The 19,005-nt window shown below is 36.2% G+C and overlaps 1 protein-coding gene across 1 annotated transcript; it reads right to left on the reverse strand.

Annotated features, from left to right (window-relative positions):
• Positions 1-589: 589 nt before the first annotated feature.
• LOC127135024 (NADPH--cytochrome P450 reductase) lies at positions 590-5,792 on the reverse strand. Its single transcript, XM_051061839.1, has 18 exons — positions 5,279-5,792; positions 5,091-5,150; positions 4,899-4,975; positions 4,744-4,801; positions 4,567-4,653; positions 4,416-4,452; positions 3,951-4,020; positions 3,663-3,854; positions 3,491-3,583; positions 3,165-3,390; positions 2,965-3,048; positions 2,717-2,868; positions 2,219-2,315; positions 1,833-1,982; positions 1,660-1,737; positions 1,429-1,551; positions 1,231-1,344; positions 590-974 (listed from the first exon to the last, which is right to left on the reverse strand). The coding sequence occupies exons 1-18, from the start codon at positions 5,612-5,614 to the stop codon at positions 894-896; spliced, it is 2,115 nt and encodes a 704-aa protein (XP_050917796.1). The 5' UTR covers positions 5,615-5,792; the 3' UTR covers positions 590-893.
• Positions 5,793-19,005: the final 13,213 nt, after the last annotated feature.

Below are 19,005 nucleotides of genomic sequence, written 5' to 3' on the forward strand. Positions count from 1 at the left end.
TAAGAACCGACCGAGTGTGACCGCTTTTACTTCTCGACAGTCACCTCATTGTTGCTACATTTATTGTTGTTTAAGCTATTTTTATAAAAGTTTTAAAATATTAAAATAACTATATAATATAATAATGATTTTTTACAGTCGTAAATTTGATTTTTTAAATATATTTGACCGAAAATATATCTAGTCCATATAGAAAGAATCCAAAAAATAAAATTTAATTATAATAGTGACTTGACCTTAAATATACTATCCTCTATTTCAAATCGAAAGTCATTCTAACTTTTTAATTATATCGTTTAAGTACACTATTTATAACTCATTAATAAAAATGCAATATCTTATCATAATACTGTGACATTTTTTAATTTAATCCGTTTCATTTCAAAGGGAGTGTCATTTATTTATATTAAGTGTTTTTAAGATTTCTTTTCATAGAGTACTACTTAAAATTTCTTTATACATATTTCCTCATTATCAAAAAAATTATGTGGTTCATATGCTTTACCGAAAAAGAAAAAAAGCAATGAAAAATGGAAATTGCATCAGGATCCAGTTCTCATTCGCTGGGGAAGAAAATTGCACATCTGGATATCAAAATTTAATAATAACACTCACAGAAAAAATATATTTTTCTGCAAATAATTTTATTATAGGTTACAATACAAGGAATTGTCTGAATCTCTGAACCCTCCTTACAGGTTCTTACAATACAAGAAAAGTAAAATACATAATCTATATGTATAAACAAAGTATAAGTAACACGAACAAAAAAAGAATCATAAGAATTGTTGACATGATGTAACATGCAGAAATAATCACTTCTCTCTGTTGAGGGCATCAATATCTTATCTTCTATCCACTACTAGTCTCAATATAGATTACCCGGTTCTTCATTACCATACATCACGCAGATATCTGCCAGTCATTTGTAGGTTCTTAACCATGCTCTCAGTCTTGGAACTGTCCAAAGAGCCCTGAAATTTTTTACAAGTATAGCAACTTAATTAGTATGCTACTGAATTCACCATAGCAGTGAACATTAGAAGGCAAACACAACATGAAAAGTAACGAGACTAGGGATAGACAAAACACAATCTACAACATATACTGTTTCGTATTATATGTTGACAGCCATGAAAAACTGATGTGGTCATGTTCAGCAAATTGACAATACCTGTATCTTTCAACACAAGGTAATTCAAGATCTTTTACTATAAACAAGATATTTACCTGCTCTTGCAAAATTGTGTGCAAAGTGCGGTGTACATCCCTAGCCATACCCTTGGCATCACCACACACATAAACGTAAGCTCCCTGAGATATCATATTCCAAATATCTGAAGCCTGCAGAGAGAAGTGTTCATTAAGATTTAAGTGAGCTGTATATTGTAAATTGGAAATAAAAGTATCAAGAGAAAAACTAGGCACCTTCTCCATCATTTTATGTTGGACATATTCCTTTGTAGGCCCATCTCGTGAGAAGGCGACAATGAGCTCAGAAAGTGCGCCACCGTTAACAAAGTGGTTCAATTCGTCCTCATAGATATAGTCCTTTAAAAAAATTAAAGAGCCAATATAAAATATGTTATCCTTCTCACATACACGCACATTACTTGGTTGCTTAAAGTCATAAGTCTACATGTGGGCATATTAACTTACCACTTGACGGTTCCTACATCCAAAGAACAAAACAGAGGGGCCCAGTTCAGCTCCATCTTCTTTCAGAGCTAATCTTTCCTGAAGCAAAAATAAAGAGCACATGGACAATTAGCATGTAGACTGTTGGATTATAGAGAATTAACAGAATGAACATCAAGTCTGTTGGTTCAAACCTGCAAGAAACCTCTGAAAGGAGCCAACCCAGTGCCAGGACCTATCATAATTACAGGCACTTTATTATCAGCTGGGAGCCTGAAATTGGACTGCCTAACAAAGATAGGAGCCCAACTACAGTCCTGATTTTTCTCCAATGGTACAGAATTCTGAAAATCAAAACATAAGGTAAGTCAATGCTTTGAAATGAAGTAATAGTAAATCTCTAAAATGATTGAGTATTGCCATCAAAATTCAAAAGTTGCCAGATATCACCTACTGATATTAATATATAACAATTTCAAGATTCAAGTTGATGGCTGTATTTAAGGCTAATTTTTAAATTAATTACACCCTGCAAGTTCTAAAGAGTCACCACAACTAAGGAAAGTGTAAATACAAATACCTTCATCCAAGTTGAACATACTCCTTTATGAATCCGTCCAGTGGGCATTTTATCATGCACTAATGCACAGGTAACATGAATTCTGGATGGCGCCATTCTGTGAGCAATTTTAACAGATAGCCAAACAGTAAGTACATCATAAAATATTTCAAGTAAATCAGGAAGGGGGAAAATCACAAAGCAACTTTTCCTCTTCTTATGCCAATGAAAATATGCCCAGATTTAAAACTTGAGGAAAATTCAGGGTTAAATGAGCTGATCAAAAATATTTTAGGGTGAATCTGGTAATCCAAAAACCTATATTGCAAAATGATAGCCCAAAGATTTGACATATATGCACAAATTATTTTTGTTACAGCATGGTAAAAGACGGTGAGCAACAAAGAGCTATAAGGCTTCTCCAAGTAAATATTCAGTCGCAAGCCTCTCCCTAGTTCTACATGCCAGCATAATCACACATGAACCAACAAAAATGCACTACTTGAAAGCAGAACTAACCTTGGAGATGATGATATTGAATAATATCTGGGCTGCAGGCGAGGAGCAACTGCCGCAAAAAAGACACCAATTGGAGGTTTGGCTGATGAAAATTCAGCCATAACCTCAAGGAGACTTCTTTGAGAGGAAATCACCCACTCTGCATACTCATCCTGTGAAGGCAGACCAAAGTAACATACGCATGAGAAACATAACCACAAAAAGTAAATTTAAATCCTCAAGGTATAAAATATTTAAAAAGTTACAACCTTTCCAGCAGGTGAGGCAAGATGTCTTAGTCGATCGGCTTCAGATGGATCAGATGCATGAGCAGCTAAGGCAACCAAGGCAGACTGGAAAATAAGTTTAAAAAATTATTACTGTTAACATAAAGTGAATCTCTTAACAAGTCAGCAAGATAAAGGGATAGTGGTTGACGTTAAGGGTGCGGCAAATCTCAAAAGAATACCTTTTTAGGTGAACTCAAAAGATCTGCATATTTAGTAAGTGCAGTTCTTAGAGTACATGGTGGGAAAGGAGGAGGCAAGGAACTTCCACCAAGAGGCTTCCCTTCTTCATCATCAGTATGGATGGAGAAATAGGTGTCTGGTGACAAACCTAGTATCCTTTCTGCCTCTTCCACAGTATCTGATAAATTCTCACAGTAAACACCAACATGGTCCCCTGTTTCATATCTGAAAAAGTACAACATGCATAAGAATTAAAAAAATTTAGTACATTAAAAAAAACAATTGTTTTGTTTCTACATTTATGTTCCCACATGCAAATACTTACACAACTCCAGTGCCTGAAATGTCAAATTCTAAATGAGTGCAAGAACGATCTGATGCAGGAGTATGAAGCTCCCTTCGCACAGCCACATTAGCTCTGCATAAGTAGTAAGTATATGTGTCAGATTGCAGCTAGGTATAACCCAGTTGCCAAATAATATACTGCTATACTGCACCTGACTGGATGTTGAGCGTCCACAACAGCATGGCCATTTACATTATGCCGCTTCTTTTCGTCAACAGTTGCATCTAATGGGTCATGAATAACAACCCGGTACTCCGAAACAGCAGCAGTATAAGGTGTGGCTACAGTTGTATCATCCTCGTCTCTTAGCAATTGATCCAACGCTGGCCATAGTTCTTCTTTCCTGAAATATAAGTCACAGGGGGAAAGAGGCTGAAACATCAGCATTGAAATGGAGTGCTGATCCAATATATTGAAATCCACTTAAATGATTTCATACCATGCAGTAAAATCATCTTCTATGCATTGATCATCATCTCCTAGACCCACTGGGACAAGACGCTTACCACCTAAAATTGCAGACAATATGTCACATATTAGATTGATGATACAAATATATCAACACGTGTAAGATAAAAAAATTAAGCTAAAAGTTGACAACATATATTCTAAAGCTTTGTTAATACATAAACTTCTCTGCCACCAGGATTTCATGTGAACCATGACAACGAAATCAAATCCATAAAGAGAGAATTGCTACTTATAATATGCCACTTCATTTTCAATCAGTGCCAGCATTGTACATAAGAGTGACAAAAAACAAAGGGATGGAATTCATGCAAGTCAAAAATACAGTTTGATAAAAAATTGAATAATTGCAACACTTTTCTATTCTTAAAACTGATTTCCTGTAAGCCAGATATCAAATTCATAAAAGGACCAAATGTGATCAAAATGATTATACCTTGCTCAAGAAGCTTATCATCTACTACCTTTGCCACCTGCGTTGAATGACACAAGTATGAGTTAAGTTAAAACACAGCAAATAGGAACACACCATTATTATAGTCAAAGCTAAGAAAACCACAAGAATGCATAAGGAATTGAACGCAAACCTTGTTAAAATGCTCATACTGCCTATTCCCAAGTCCAAACACACCATAACTAAGATTCTTAAACGAATCTTCTTCCCCTTCATATTCCTGAAATCACATTCCCGCAATCAAGATGCCAACCAATACAAATAATTTCATTCTCAATTTCAAATCAACTAGAATCTGTATCAAACTCACCTCCGTAAACCATTTATAAAATCGCGCCGCATTATCAGTTGGCTCACCATCCCCATATCTACACCCACATTACCACATATTACAATTATCAACAAACACAAAAATGTATAACTTTTTTAAAAATAAAAAAAGTTACAAGTAAAATAAATACTTACGTAGCTAAAAAGAAAAGAGCCATTGTCTCCTTTTTCAATTTTTCCAAGTACTCATCATCATCAGCCGCATAATCATCCTATTATTAAAATCCAAAGCATAGATAAAATCCACGTAAAAAACACTCCAAAAAAATATATAATTAATTACTAATCAAAATTAGCGAAAGCAAGTTACAGTAACAGTAACAGTACCATATCAACAACTCTAAACTTGGCCTTCTCGTAACGCGCTTTAGCCTCTTCCGCTATCGCCTGTAAAATTAAGAAAGCGAAATTAAATTAAATTCACGTAACGATCAAATAAAAACACAAATAATTAATTAATTAATTAGTTAACTAATTATGATTATGATTTTTTTAATGTAGAATCGTGGTTTTACCTTGGCGAAACCTTCGGCGGTGCCGGTTTGAGTACCAAAGAAGACGGTGACCTTTTTCTTACCGTCATCGACATCAAGTTCCGGAAGCTTCTTGATTACAAGTTTGGGAACTTCAATTTGCTTAGATTTATTGGAATTGGATCTGCGCCATATTAAAACGACGACGCAACCGATGAGAACGGCGATTGAAGTTGTTAAGATCATAACAAACTCGCGATTCTCGAATATGATTGAAGCCGGAGCCTGAGATGAATCATTGGATGGATTGAACTTGCCTTTGATTATGGCGGTCATCAGATCCAGTGGAGAAAATTTCATTGTACTTGAATCTTGCATGATTGAATAATTGAATGGAAGAGTCTCTCTGGTAGGTATGAAGTAGATGAGAGAGAGAGAGAGGAGAGAGAGAGACTCTTGTGTGAGAATGTGAAGAAGGAAATGAAATGGGGTAGAGAGAATGGGGGTTATATTATTGTTGGGAGGGAAACGAAAACAACAATGCTAGCTACTGTGACCGTTTTCTTACAACGCCCACCAACCCAGACCGGTCAAATTCACCTACTACTCTCAACTCCTCTACTTAACCATGGTTAATTTAATAACCTTACTTTTATTTTATTTTATTTTATTTTATCATTTTTTTTTATTTTTTTGTTGTTATTTTTTTTATAATAATATTATAAAATATAATTTGAGGAAGTCTTATTTGACTTGACTTTAAATTATTATTGTATGAAAAAACTTGTTTGTTTCCATTAAAAAAAATTATGATCTAGAATCATGTATTAGATAAGAAAAAAAGCATGTGGTTCATGTTCAATTAGAATACATTATGTTTGGTGATTAAATTTAATTTATTGTGGATTTAATTTGTGATACTGTGTATAATAAGTGTAAAACTATTTTATGAAATGCCAAAGTTGTGTGTGTTTTTTTTTGGTAACTATTAAAAGAACGTGGTAGGATTGAATGTGTATTTTAATGTAAGAGATCAAATTTTAGAAATGTATAAAATTGGGATTAAAGAAGAAATATTAATGTTTTTTATAAAAAATATATGTTAATAATACAAAATAGTTTATTTAATATTAATTTATTTTTTTATTAAAAAATTGATTCGGTTAATAAGAAATTTGTTCACATGTAAAAAAAAACATTATGGATGTTTGCGTAAAAGTTATTGAGTTTTGAAATTTATTTTGACTGATAAATTTTGTAGTCCAAATTTTACCTTAACTTTTTTATTTGAAATGCTCTCTAATACGGAATATTGTCTTCTTCTAATGCAGGACGATAAAGTGGGGTATTTTTTTTCTTGAATCTTTTGATCACTGGTTGAAATGAATTGAATGTACGGGACTTTAATATTTCCCCACGTGGCTTCTCTGTCGTCTATTTTTTATTGTTTTCCTGTGAAGGGAGGTACAGCCTGGAATTAACCCATTCAATTTCAAAATACCGGTAGATATGCAAACACGTCTAACCGGCCTGACCGTCCACTCTCACTTTCCAACAACATTTTCAGCAAAAGCCTCATAATACAATTTTTTTTCTTTAATTAGTGATGACAATTTGACTCATCTTTAATGGATATCTGTAAATTTATCCATAACAGTAAGGGTAAAAATCTGCAAAAATAGATATGGGTATGATTCGGATAATTATCCATAAAAATAAACGGGTAAAGGTGCGGGTATGGGCACCTTGATACCCACCCCGCCTCATATCCGCATATTATATATTTATGTATTTTTATTTTTATTTATATATTTTAGTTTATATTATTATATTAAAATGTATGTTTATCAATTATAAAACGAATATTAATGATAAACTATTACATATTTAATATAAGTATTCGTTTATTTCAACAATAAATTATTTGAAATTTATTTAATATTTTACAAAATTTAAAATTATATGATATTTTATAATTGATCTATTTATTTTTAATATGAATACGGGATACAGATATGAGTACTTACATACCCATATGGCACGGGTACATGTGTTAACTTTGGCACCCAAGCGGGTATAGATTCGGGCACGTGGATTTTTTCAAATAGCGGGTATGGGGATGAGTACTATATCACCCTGCTCATTGTCATCCCTAATGGTAACATAACTCATACACACGGGTACCCACCTGAACCCGTCCTAAAGTTGACGGGGAAAACCCACTTTAACTGAGTTTGGGTTTGGGTTTTTCCGATTACAAAATATAGGAATGGATCGGGTAATAGGGACACAAATATCCACCCCGAACTCATTCTCGAACCCGTCCCGTTTATTTTATTATGTACATTATTATTTATTTTTGATAATTTAGGATATTAAATATGTGGTCAAAATTTTGATATTTTAATTTGAATTTATTATTTAAAATATTTGAAATGTATTTATTAAATGTTTTTTAGATTCTTTTATTTATTATTTGTAATGTAATCTTATTTTGGAAAAATAAATTATTTCTATTAAAAAAATTAATTTACTAAATGAATGGTGGTGGATCAGGGATATCCGAACTCAATCCGAACCCGTTTGGGACGGGTTTGAATTTTGATTCTCCATCCCTGTTTGAGTTTGGGGCTGGGAACAGAGATTGTTTAGGGATTCGGGTTTGAGTTTGGGAGAGATAAAAATCGTCTCAAACCCGCCCCGTTGTTTGATATATATATATATATATATATATATATATATATATATATAAAATAAAAATCATTTTAGACATTTTAATATATATATATATATATATATATATATATATATATATATTAAATAAAAATCATTTTAGACATTTTAATATATATATATATATATATAACGATTTTGTTCACCATAACAAATGATTTGATTCTATTCTTGTAATTTTTTTTTGTTATGATTTGGTTTCAATGCAGTTTGATTCTATAAGTGAATCATACCATGATTTTTGTAGAAATAATATATATATATATATATATATATATATATATATATATATATATATATATATATATATATATATATATATATATATATATATATATATATATATATATATATATATATATATATATATAATTTGTTTTGATTGAATATAAGTGAAGAATTATTTAGAAGGGGTTCTTTGAATCTAATCGGATTAACTGAATAAACATTCTAAAATTACAATTTTTAAATATAATTGACAAAAAGAAAAGTTTACAAGATCATATCTAAAAAAACTTACAAGATTATAAGTAAAGAAAAGTCTTTGTGTGTCTGTGTCTGTGTCTGTCTGTGTGTCTGTGTGTTTGTGTTTGTGTTTGTCTGTGTGTGTGTGTGTCTGTATATGTGTGTGTGTGTGTGTTTGTGCCTGTCTTTGTAGGTATGTGTTTGTGTTTGTGTTTGTGTGTGTGGGGGGGGAGGGGGGGAGGGGTCTGTGTGTATGTGTGTGTGTATGTATGTATGTGTGGGTGTGGGTGTGGGTGTGTGTGCGTGTGTGTGTGTGTGTTTGTGTGTGTCTGTTTCTGTCTGTCTGTCTGTTTGTCTGTATGTGTGTGTATGTGTGTGTGTATGTGTGCATGTGTGGTGTATGTGTGTATGTGTGTGCGTGTGTGCGTGTGTGTGTGTCTGTTTGTCTTTATGTGTCTGTCTATTTGTCTGTAGGTGTGCGTCTATGTGTGTATGTGTGCGCGTCTATGTGCGTCTGTGTGTGTGTGTGTGGGGGGGGGGCGTCTGTGTGGGTGTATCTGTGTGTATGTATGTGTGTGTGTGTGTGGCAGGGTGTGTGTGTGTGTGTGTGTGTATATGTGTGTTTCTGTGTGTGTGTGTGTGTGTGCGTGTCTGTATCAGTGTGTGTGTGTGTGTCTGTGTGTGTCTGTGTATGTGTGTGTGTGTGTGTGCGTGTGTGTCTGTGCGTGTGTGTCTATCTGTGTGTGTCTGTGTGTGTTTGTGTATGTGTGTGTATACGTGTCTGTGTCTGTGTGTCTGTGTGTGTGTGTGTTGTGTGTGTGTGTCAGTGTATGTGTGTCTGTGTGTGTATGTGTCTCTATGTGTGTGTGTGTGTGTGTGTGTGTGTCCATGTGTGTGTATGTGTGTGTCCCTGTGTGTGTTTGTGTGTGTGTGTGTGTGTGTGTTTGTGTGTTTGTGTGTGTGCATATGTGTGTGTGTGCGTGTCTGTGTATGTGTGGGTGTGTGTGTGTGTCTGTGCGTGTGTGTTTGTCTATGTGTGTCTGTGTGTGTGTCTGTGTGTGTCTGTGTTTGTGTGTGTGTGTGTATGTGTGTGTCTGTGTTTGTGTATGTGTGTGTGTGTGTCTGTTTGTGTGTGTCTGTGTGTGTGTCCGTGTATGTGTCTGTCTGTCTGTGTGTATGTTTGTGTGTGTCTCTGCGTATGTGTGTCCATGTGTGTGTGTGTATGTGTGTTCTTGTGTATGTGTGCGTGTATGTGTGTGTGTGTGTGTGTGTGTGTGTTTGTGTGTGTGGGTATGTGTGTGTGTGTGTGTGTGTGTGTTTATGTGTGTGTGTGTGTGTGTATGTGTGTTCTTGTGTATGTGTGCGTGTATGTGTGTGTGTGTATGTGTGTGTTTGTGTGTGTGGGTATGTGTGTGTGTGTGTGTTTATGTGTGTGTGTGTGTGTGTGTGTGTGTGTGTGTGTGTGTGAGAGAGAGAGAGAGAGAGAGAGAGGGAGAGAGAGAGAGAGAGATTGTAAATTATTCCATTGTAAACCATATAATTTTTTTACAGTCTTCCTGTTAGTCTGTTATTTTCGACATTGTATTGAAACCACTAAACCTGGTTTATAAGAGTCTTTGAACTATATCCTTAAGATTAAGATTACTATCTCTTCAAAACATGTCTAGAATCTTAAAAAGGTTCACATCGAGTTAACATTTTGGCACAAATGTGTGAAGTGGAAGTAGTGAGTTCGACTTGCTTTTCAGTGTGTTTGGGGACTTAGTGTGTTTTTAGGTCATAGACTAGGCAATCTAGAGCCATGTCGACACCACTACTGAGTTCGACAGAGAAAGGTCTCAACAAAGGTAGTTAAAGATCGTGAAGGTTGTTTTAACAATAAGAGCAGTTAGAGATAATTCAAAGACTAACGCGTGGAAGCATATTAGAAAATAGAAGTCCATATAATAGGATATGTGTCGAGTGAAGGAGGACGGCAATCCAAAACGCAACGGAAATTAAAATTTTCTCCTTTAGTGATCCTTACGAATGGGCATGATCAGTGATAGAAAGGTTACCTCTTGTGACGATTGAAACCTTTGATGCAGATCTACGGAGCGATCACGAACGTTGAACGACGACAACGCCTCTACTCAGTCCACACGAACGGATTCCTTCAATCTCAGTGCTAGCTGCTACGAATGAAGGCTTTGAGTGTGTGTGTGTGTGTGTGTGTGTGTGTGAGAGAGAGAGAGAGAGAGAGAGAGAGAGAGAGAGAGAGAGAGAGAGAGAAACGAAATAATGCAACCGCACTTTAATGCTTCTGCACAAGGGTTCTATTTATAGAACCACTTGTGTGGGCTTCAAGCTAAAAAACTCACTTAAGTGTATGTGGCCCATATCTTATAACATGCCAAAATCACTTAAGCATGTGGTACCTTACCATATTTCGTATTCTACTTAAGTACACCGTACCTTACGATGTTCTACAATTCACTTAAGTGCACCGTACCTTACGGTGTTCCTTAATTACTCTATCTCTCATCAATCCGTCATTTGTGTGTGACCCTGTAGGTTTTCGCGGCATTGGCAATTATATTAAATCATGCATTTAACATAATAAACAGTGAGCGGTATCTAGCAACACATCACTGCTACCCAAGACACAAAAATATCATGTGATCTGACAAATCCTTCTGTGATAATACTTATGTGTACAATTACCATTTTTTCCTTATGTCTATATTGAACACAAGGCATAGATCGTGTCATCCTTGTCCAGTTCAATATTGGGCCCTAGACGTTTATCCTGTTACGCAGGATGGGCAAATTCTATCTAGGCCACTCATGTCCCTTAGCATGCTTCGTGGAGTACCCATCAACTGTCTTTATGGTCATCCAGTTATGGACAACGTTTGATCAGCAATAAAACACTCGACTCTACATCTAGGATCCATAGTGGTTTCAGGTCGAAGGGTGGTATACACCATTATCACCATGAGAATAACTTATGACACTTTGCATAAAATTCTATATAATATTTTCATAGCGGATCAATCCAGTATAAATATTACTCTTAATATTCATACCTATGTTTAAGACTTGATAACTCCTTATCCATGATCAATGAGATGTGATCATCAGTCTATATACATAATAGTCTTAATGCTTTAATGTTATCCCACTTCACAATAAAGCTCGACTACGGATACTTTAAGAATAATGTCCTTATGTTTAATGTGATCTCATGATTAAGTCATACTTGATACATTAAACGGACTAGCTATTCTAGGGACTTTATTAAACAAACATAATAAAGAAAAAGCCTTTTATTATTAATAAATAATTCGATACAAGTACCAAAAGTATTAGCCTCTAGGGCTTACACCAACAATCTCCCACTAGCACTAGAGCCAATCAGGCATACCCCTAATTCCCATAGATCTAGTATGGCCATCATGCTTCTGTTGCGCAAGAGGCTTTGTCAGTGGGTCAGCAATATTGTCAAGTGTAGGTACTCTGCATATTTTCACATCTCCTCTATCTATTATCTCTCGAATGAGGTGATAACGCCTAAGTATGTGTTTGGATCGTTGGTGAAATCTAGGTTCCTTAGCTTGTGCGATAGCACAATTGTTATCACAATAGAGACCAATGGGATCCACAATGCTAGGAACTATGCCAAGTTCACTAATGAACTTTTTGATCCAAACATCTTCCTTTGTTGCACTTGAGGCAGCAATATACTCGGCCTCGGTTGTAGAATCAGCAACTGTATCTTGCTTTGGACTTTTCCAACTCACATCGCCACCGTTTAAGAAAAACACATAACCAGATTGCGATCTAAAGTAATCCTTATCTATCTGGAAGCTAGCATCGGTGTATCCAATTACAGCCAACTCTTCTTGACCTCCATATATCAAGAATGAGTCTTTATTCCTTCTCAAATACTTAAGGATATTCTTGGCAGCTACCCAATGAGCATCACCAGGATCAGATTGGTACCCACTCGTTGCACTTAAAGCATACGAGACATCTGGTCGAGTACATAACATGGCATACATGATAGATCCTATTACAAATGCATATGGAATCTTATTCATGCGATCCCTTTCTTCCTTAGTTGAAGGGGATTGTGTTTTTGATAGACACAGGCCATGTTGCATAGGTATGAACCCTTTCTTGGAATCATGCATATTAAAGTGTCTCAGCACTTTGTCTATGTATGTACTTTGACTTAGGCCAAACAGTTTTTGTGATCTATCTCTATAGATTCTGATTCCTAATATACAGGTTGCTTCACCTAGGTCCTTCATAGAAAAGCATTTTCCCAACCAAGACTTTACTTGTTGCAGGGTAGGGACATCGTTTCCAATGAGTAATATGTCATCTACATATAATACCAGGAAAACGATCATGCTCCCACTAACCTTCTTGTAGACACAAGGCTCATCTTTGTTCTTGATGAATCCATATTGTTTTACTGTTTCATCAAAACGAAGGTTCCAGCTTCTGGAAGCTTGCTTTAATCCATAGATTGATCTTTGTAATTTACATATCTTTTGGGCTTCTTCTGGTATGTCAAATCCTTCAGGCTGTGTCATGTACACATCCTCAAGAAGATTCCCATTAAGGAAAGCAGTTTTGACATCCATCTTCCATATTTCATAATCATGATATGCAGCGATAGCAAGTAAAATCCGAACAGATTTAAGCATTGCAACTGGTGAAAAGGTTTCATCATAGTCAACCCCATGAATTTGTTTATATCCTTTTGCAACCAGTCTTGCCTTATAGGTATGTACCTTACCATCCATGTCAGTCTTCTTTTTGAAGACCCACTTGCATCCTATAGGGTTAACTCCTACAGGAGGCTCTACCAAGGTCCAAACCTGGTTTGTGTACATGGAATCCATTTCAGATTTCATGGCTTCTAGCCACTTCTCAGACTCGGGACCAGTTATGGCCTCTTGGTAGGTCACAGGCTCATCTTGATCCATGAGTAATACATCACCTTAATCAGTTATGAGATATCCATATCTCTCAGGTAGGTGACGTATCCTGCCTGACCTACGCTGGTCTTGTTCTACTTGAGCAGGTTGCTCCTCCACAACTACTTGTGTTTCCTGCTCTAATTCCTCCATAGGTGTATCAATGCTTTGTGATTCATGAATTTCTTCAAGCTCTACTTTCCTCCCACTGATTCCTTTGGAAATAAAATCCTTTTCTAGGAAAACTCCAGTTCGAGCGACAAATACTTTGCCCTCAGAACGATTATAGAAGTAATACCCTATTGTTTCTTTAGGATACCCCGTAAATAAGCATTTGTTAGATTTGGGCTCAAGCTTAGTTGAAATTTGTCGTTTCACATAAACTTCGCAACCCCAAACCTTCATGTAAGACATATGTGGTTTCTTACCACTCCATATCTCATATGGTGTCTTCTCAACCTTTTTGGATGGAACACGGTTAAGTGTGTAAGCTGATGTCAATAGTGCATGTCCCCAAAAGGAGTTTGGAAGATCGGCGTGACTCATCATGGATCGGACCATGTCTAACAGAGTTCGATTTCTTCTCTCAGATACACCATTCCATTGGGGTGTTCCAGGAGGAGTAAGTTGGGATAGGATCTCACACTCTTTCAGATGGTCATCAAACTCTAGGCTTAAATACTCACCACCTCGATCTCATCAAAGAGTTTTAATATTCTTACCTAGTTGGTTTTGTAATTCATTCTTGAATTCCTTGAACTTTTCAAAGGACTCTGATTTGTGTTTCATTAAATACACATAACCATATCTACTGAAATCATCAGTGAATGTGATGAAGTACTGAAAATCTCCTCTGGCTGGTATGTTCAGTGGTCCACATACATCAGTATGTATGAGGCCCAAAAGATCATTCGCTCTTTCACCTTTTCCTGTGAATGGAGACTTTGTCATCTTTCCAATTAAACAAGAACTGCGGGTCTCATATGATTCATAATCAAAAGAGTCCAAGAGTCCATCTTTATGGAGTTTGGAAATGCGTTTCTCATTTATGTGGCCTAATCGACAATGCCAAAGGTAAGTTGGATTTAACTCATTAGGTTTCATCCTTTTAGTATTAATGTTATAAATAGGCATTTCGAGATCAAGGACATATAGTCCATTGCTCATTTGTGCAGTAGCATAGAATATATCATTTAAATAAATTGAGCAATAATTGTTCTTTATTATAAATGAAAAACCAAACTTGTCCAAACAAGAAATGGAAATAATATTCCTGCTAATTGCAGGTACATAATAACAGTTCTCTAACTGAATTATTAAACCACTAGGTAAAGTCAATACATAAGTTCCTACGGCTAAAGCAACAACCTTTGCTCCATTGCCAACTCGTAGGTCAACTTCACCTTTTGCCAAATCTCTACTTCTTTTTAGCCCATTCATATTTGTACAAATGTGAGAACCGCATCCAATATCTAATACCCATGATGCAAAAGTAGATAAATTTATTTCAATAACAAAAATACCTGAAGTTGAAGTCTCTACTCCATTCTTCGTATCTTCCAAGTACTTTGGGCAGTTTCTATTCCAGTGTTCGGTCTTACCGCAATGGAAGCAGGTGCCTGACTTTGTTATGCCTCCACTAGGCTTAAAAGCAGCAACAGTGGGTCTGGGTTTGGCAACTTCCTTTCCTTTCCCTTTATCACCCTGCTTGGTGGATCTTTTGTTCTATCTCTTTCCATTTCCGATCATCAGAATGGACTTCCCTTTTGACTTCAGATTCTGCTCAGCAGTTCTTAACATGGCTAGCATTTTAGGAAGAGATTTGTCCATATCATTCATATTGAAATTTAGGACAAATTGACTGAATCTATCTGGCAACGATTGCAAGATCAAATCAGTCGCAAGTTCCTTTCCGAGGGGAAAACCCAACCTTTCAAGGTTTTCCACATACCCAATCATCTTGAGCACATGGGGACCTATAGGGGCTCCCTCAGCTAACTTGCCTTGAAAAAGGGCTTTTGAAACTTCAAACCTTTCATGCCTTGCTTGCTCTTGATAGAGCATCTTCAGGTGTTCGATCATATCGAACGCTGTCATGTTCTCATGTTGCTTTTGCAATTCTGAGTTCATGGTAGCTAGCATGAGACAAGCAGTTTCATTGGCATCATCGACATGCTTCTTATAAGCATCTTTTTCCACCTTAGGTGCAGAACTAGGAGGTTCCTCTCCAGGAACAGGTTTCTCCAAGACATACAACTTTCTATCATGTTTGAGGACAATCCTCAGATTTCGGTGCCAATCCAGAAAATTTGTCCCAAAATTTTTTTCCTTGTCAAGGATTGATCGCAAAATGTTGTTAGAGGTGTTTGTTGTCATGGTAATCTACATAAGAATTAATGAAAATATAAGTATCAATAACATATTTAATTAGGCCTTTAATTAAATATGCTCCCACTATTTTACTCAAAACAAATGACCATCATCATTTGATTCGGAAAATCCCGTTGGAAGATTTTCTAGTGGGTCGAGATCCACATTTCACTTTGTTTTAAGTCCGCGTAGGCGGATTACACAAAACTAGGTTATTTAGGTAGGAACTCCTTCCAATTGTATCTAATACAACTCTCGAATATTTTAGTTGGATGAATAACTCCTTATTCCAATCCATCATATGGATCATGTCCAACTCTTGCTTCTAAACACATATAATCTTATTATAATTTGTTTAGTTAAGTTTGACCCATTGTTTTAGCAATTGGATATTACAATTATCCCATCGCACCTTACTAATATAGAACATGCACCTCGCGTAGGCGAAACCTACATTATCCGATACTAGTCTTGATGAGTGCTAAAAGTATAAACTTAATATTTAATTTGAGGGAATTGCAATTATTCTGATCTCACCGACTTATTTATCATATAAATCGTCTCTCACATGCATCAACATACATTCACATGCATCAACATACATTCATATTCATCAACATACATTCACATGCATCAACATACATTCACATGCATCAACATATATAATGAAACAGTTATGGCCCCTAGCGCAATTGTTCTCCCAAGCCAATGAGAGAACCTAAGCTAACCTAATAACGATCTAAGCTTCTCCAAGCAAGATCTTCAAGGTTGTCCTCATTTGATATTGAATTCTTCTCTTTCTTCATAACATTACATTACAGAAACTCGTTTTACATACGAGAGAGTGAAATGAGAAAAGAAGTTACATTAAGAGAGTAAAAGAGAGGCACGACACGCAGGTCATATTTTAAAATCCCAAAGTAAAATAAAGGAAAACTAAGGCCATAACCGATCACCACAAGACAATAATAATAAATACATTATTATTATTAATTTTAATTCCTTTAATTAATTAAAACCAAATTAAATTTCGGCGACCAATCATACTATGCAGAGTTAGCCGGGAGTCCGCTGCCCGAAATTTTAATGAACAATTCATTTGAAATCGACGTGGTTTTACATCAACACAACTCTTGCGCAGTCACAAAACAGAAACCCCGAGAATTCTGACTTTGTGAATGTGGCGACCGTCACAAGCATGTTACGACCGTCACGTCCAACTTGTTACGACCGCCACAGGCCCATGACGAACGTCACGCGGCCAAAATAACAGAAACGCCTAGAATTCTGAATCTGTGAATGTGACGACCGTCACAAAGCATGTTACGACTGTCACGTCCAGCTTGTTACGATCGTCACAGGCCCATGACGAACATCATGCGGCCAAAATCAGCGCTTTTGGAACAGTCAACAGACGTGATCCAACAAGCCCTCAATTCACAACTCTTTGACGGCACAACCCTTGTGTCGTCACTAACCCTAATGCGCCAATTCCAGACCGTTAAACACACCTCGATTGTTGATTCAATATGATTGATCAACAGGTCATTGCTTCACCATACTAATGTCAGATTCCGAAGCAAATGACCATTGATCGCTCAAAGGAAAACAACCAGTAAGCGTTTGAATGAACGAAACAGAAACAATATATCATATATACCGTATTTTGAATTAGGATTATTTATATATCATATATATAACTTGATTGATCTCGATTGCGTAACCTATGGACGATCGATGTATCGCTGCTTCACCATACTAATGTCGGTTCCGAAGCATAGTCAACATCAATCATCCAAATTGTACACATCTGATGCCGAATTTAATTACTCGTTTGTTCTTTGATTCATTCTGTCTTTTAATCATATTAATACAGAAAATAAACAGCTATCCGATGCATGGTTTCGTAAGTGGCTCTGATACCACTGAAGGAGAACAGCGATCCAAAACGCAGGGGAAATTAAAATTTTCTCCTTTAGTGATCCTTACGAATGGGCATGATCAGTGATAGAAAGGTTACCTCTTGTGACGATTGAAACCTTTGATGCAAATCTACGGAGCGATCACGAACGTTGAACGACGACAACGCATCTACTCAGTCCACACGAACGGATTCCTTCAATCTCAGTGCTAGCTACTACGAATGAAGGCTTTGAGTGGGTGTGTGTGTGTGTGTGTGTGTGTGTGTGAGAGAGAGAGAGAGAGAGAGAGAGAGAGAAACAAAATAATGCAACCGCACTTTAATGCTTTTGCACAAGGGTTCTATTTATAGAACCACTTGTATGGGCTTCAAGCTGAAAAGCCCACTTAAGTGTATGTGGCCCATATCTTATAATATGCCAAAATCACTTAAGCATGTGGTACCTTACCATATTTCGTATTCTACTTAAGTACACCGTACCTTACGATGTTCTACAATTCACTTAAGTGCACCGTATCTTACGGTGTTCCTTAGTTACTCTATCTCTCATCAATCCGTCCTTTGTGTGTGACCCTATAGGTTTTTACGGAATTGGCAATTATATTAAATCATGCATTTAACATAATAAACAGTGAGCGGTATCTAGCAACACATCACTGCTACCCAAGACACGAAAATGTCATGTGATCTGACAAATCCTTCTATGATAATACTTATGTGTACAATTACCCTTTTGCCTTTATGTCTATATTGAACACAAGACATAAACCGTGTCATCCTTATTCAGTTCAATATTGGGCCCATAGACATTTATCCTGTTACGCAGGATGGGCAAATTCCATCTAGGTCACTCATGTCCCTTAGCATGCTTCGTGGAGTACCCATCAACTGTCTTTATGGTCATCCAGTTACGGACAATGTTTGATCAGCAATAAAGCACTCGACTCTACATCTAGGGTCCATAGTGGTTTCAGGTCGAAGGGTGGTATACACCATTATCACCATGAGAATAACTTATGACACTTTGCATAACATTCTATATAGTATTCTCATAGCGGGTCAATCCAGTATAAATATTACTCTTAATATTCATACCTATGTTTAAGACTTGATAACTCCTTATCCATGATCCATGAGATGTGATCATCAGTCTATATACATAATAGTCTTAATGCTTTAATGTTATCCCACTTCACAATAAAGCTCGACTACAAATACTTTAAGAATAGTGTCCTTATGTTTAATGTGATCTCATGATTAAGTCATACTTGATACATTAAACGAACTAGCTATTCTAGGGACTTTATTAA

The sequence above is a fragment of the Lathyrus oleraceus genome, chromosome 4 (assembly GCF_024323335.1).
Source record: "Lathyrus oleraceus cultivar Zhongwan6 chromosome 4, CAAS_Psat_ZW6_1.0, whole genome shotgun sequence".
Classification (NCBI taxonomy): domain Eukaryota; kingdom Viridiplantae; phylum Streptophyta; class Magnoliopsida; order Fabales; family Fabaceae; genus Lathyrus; species Lathyrus oleraceus.

Bases quoted from the DNA above. Each gene is read 5' to 3' on its own strand.
- LOC127135024 (XM_051061839.1), bottom strand. From the start codon at position 5,614: ATGCAAGATTCAAGTACAATGAAATTTTCTCCACTGGATCTGATGACC. The intron at 4,021-4,415 runs GTATAATCATTT...CTGCAATTTTAG, and splicing joins TGATAAGCTTCTTGAGCAAG to GTGGTAAGCGTCTTGTCCCA. The intron at 975-1,230 runs GTAAATATCTTG...AAAAAATTTCAG, and splicing joins ACACAATTTTGCAAGAGCAG to GGCTCTTTGGACAGTTCCAA.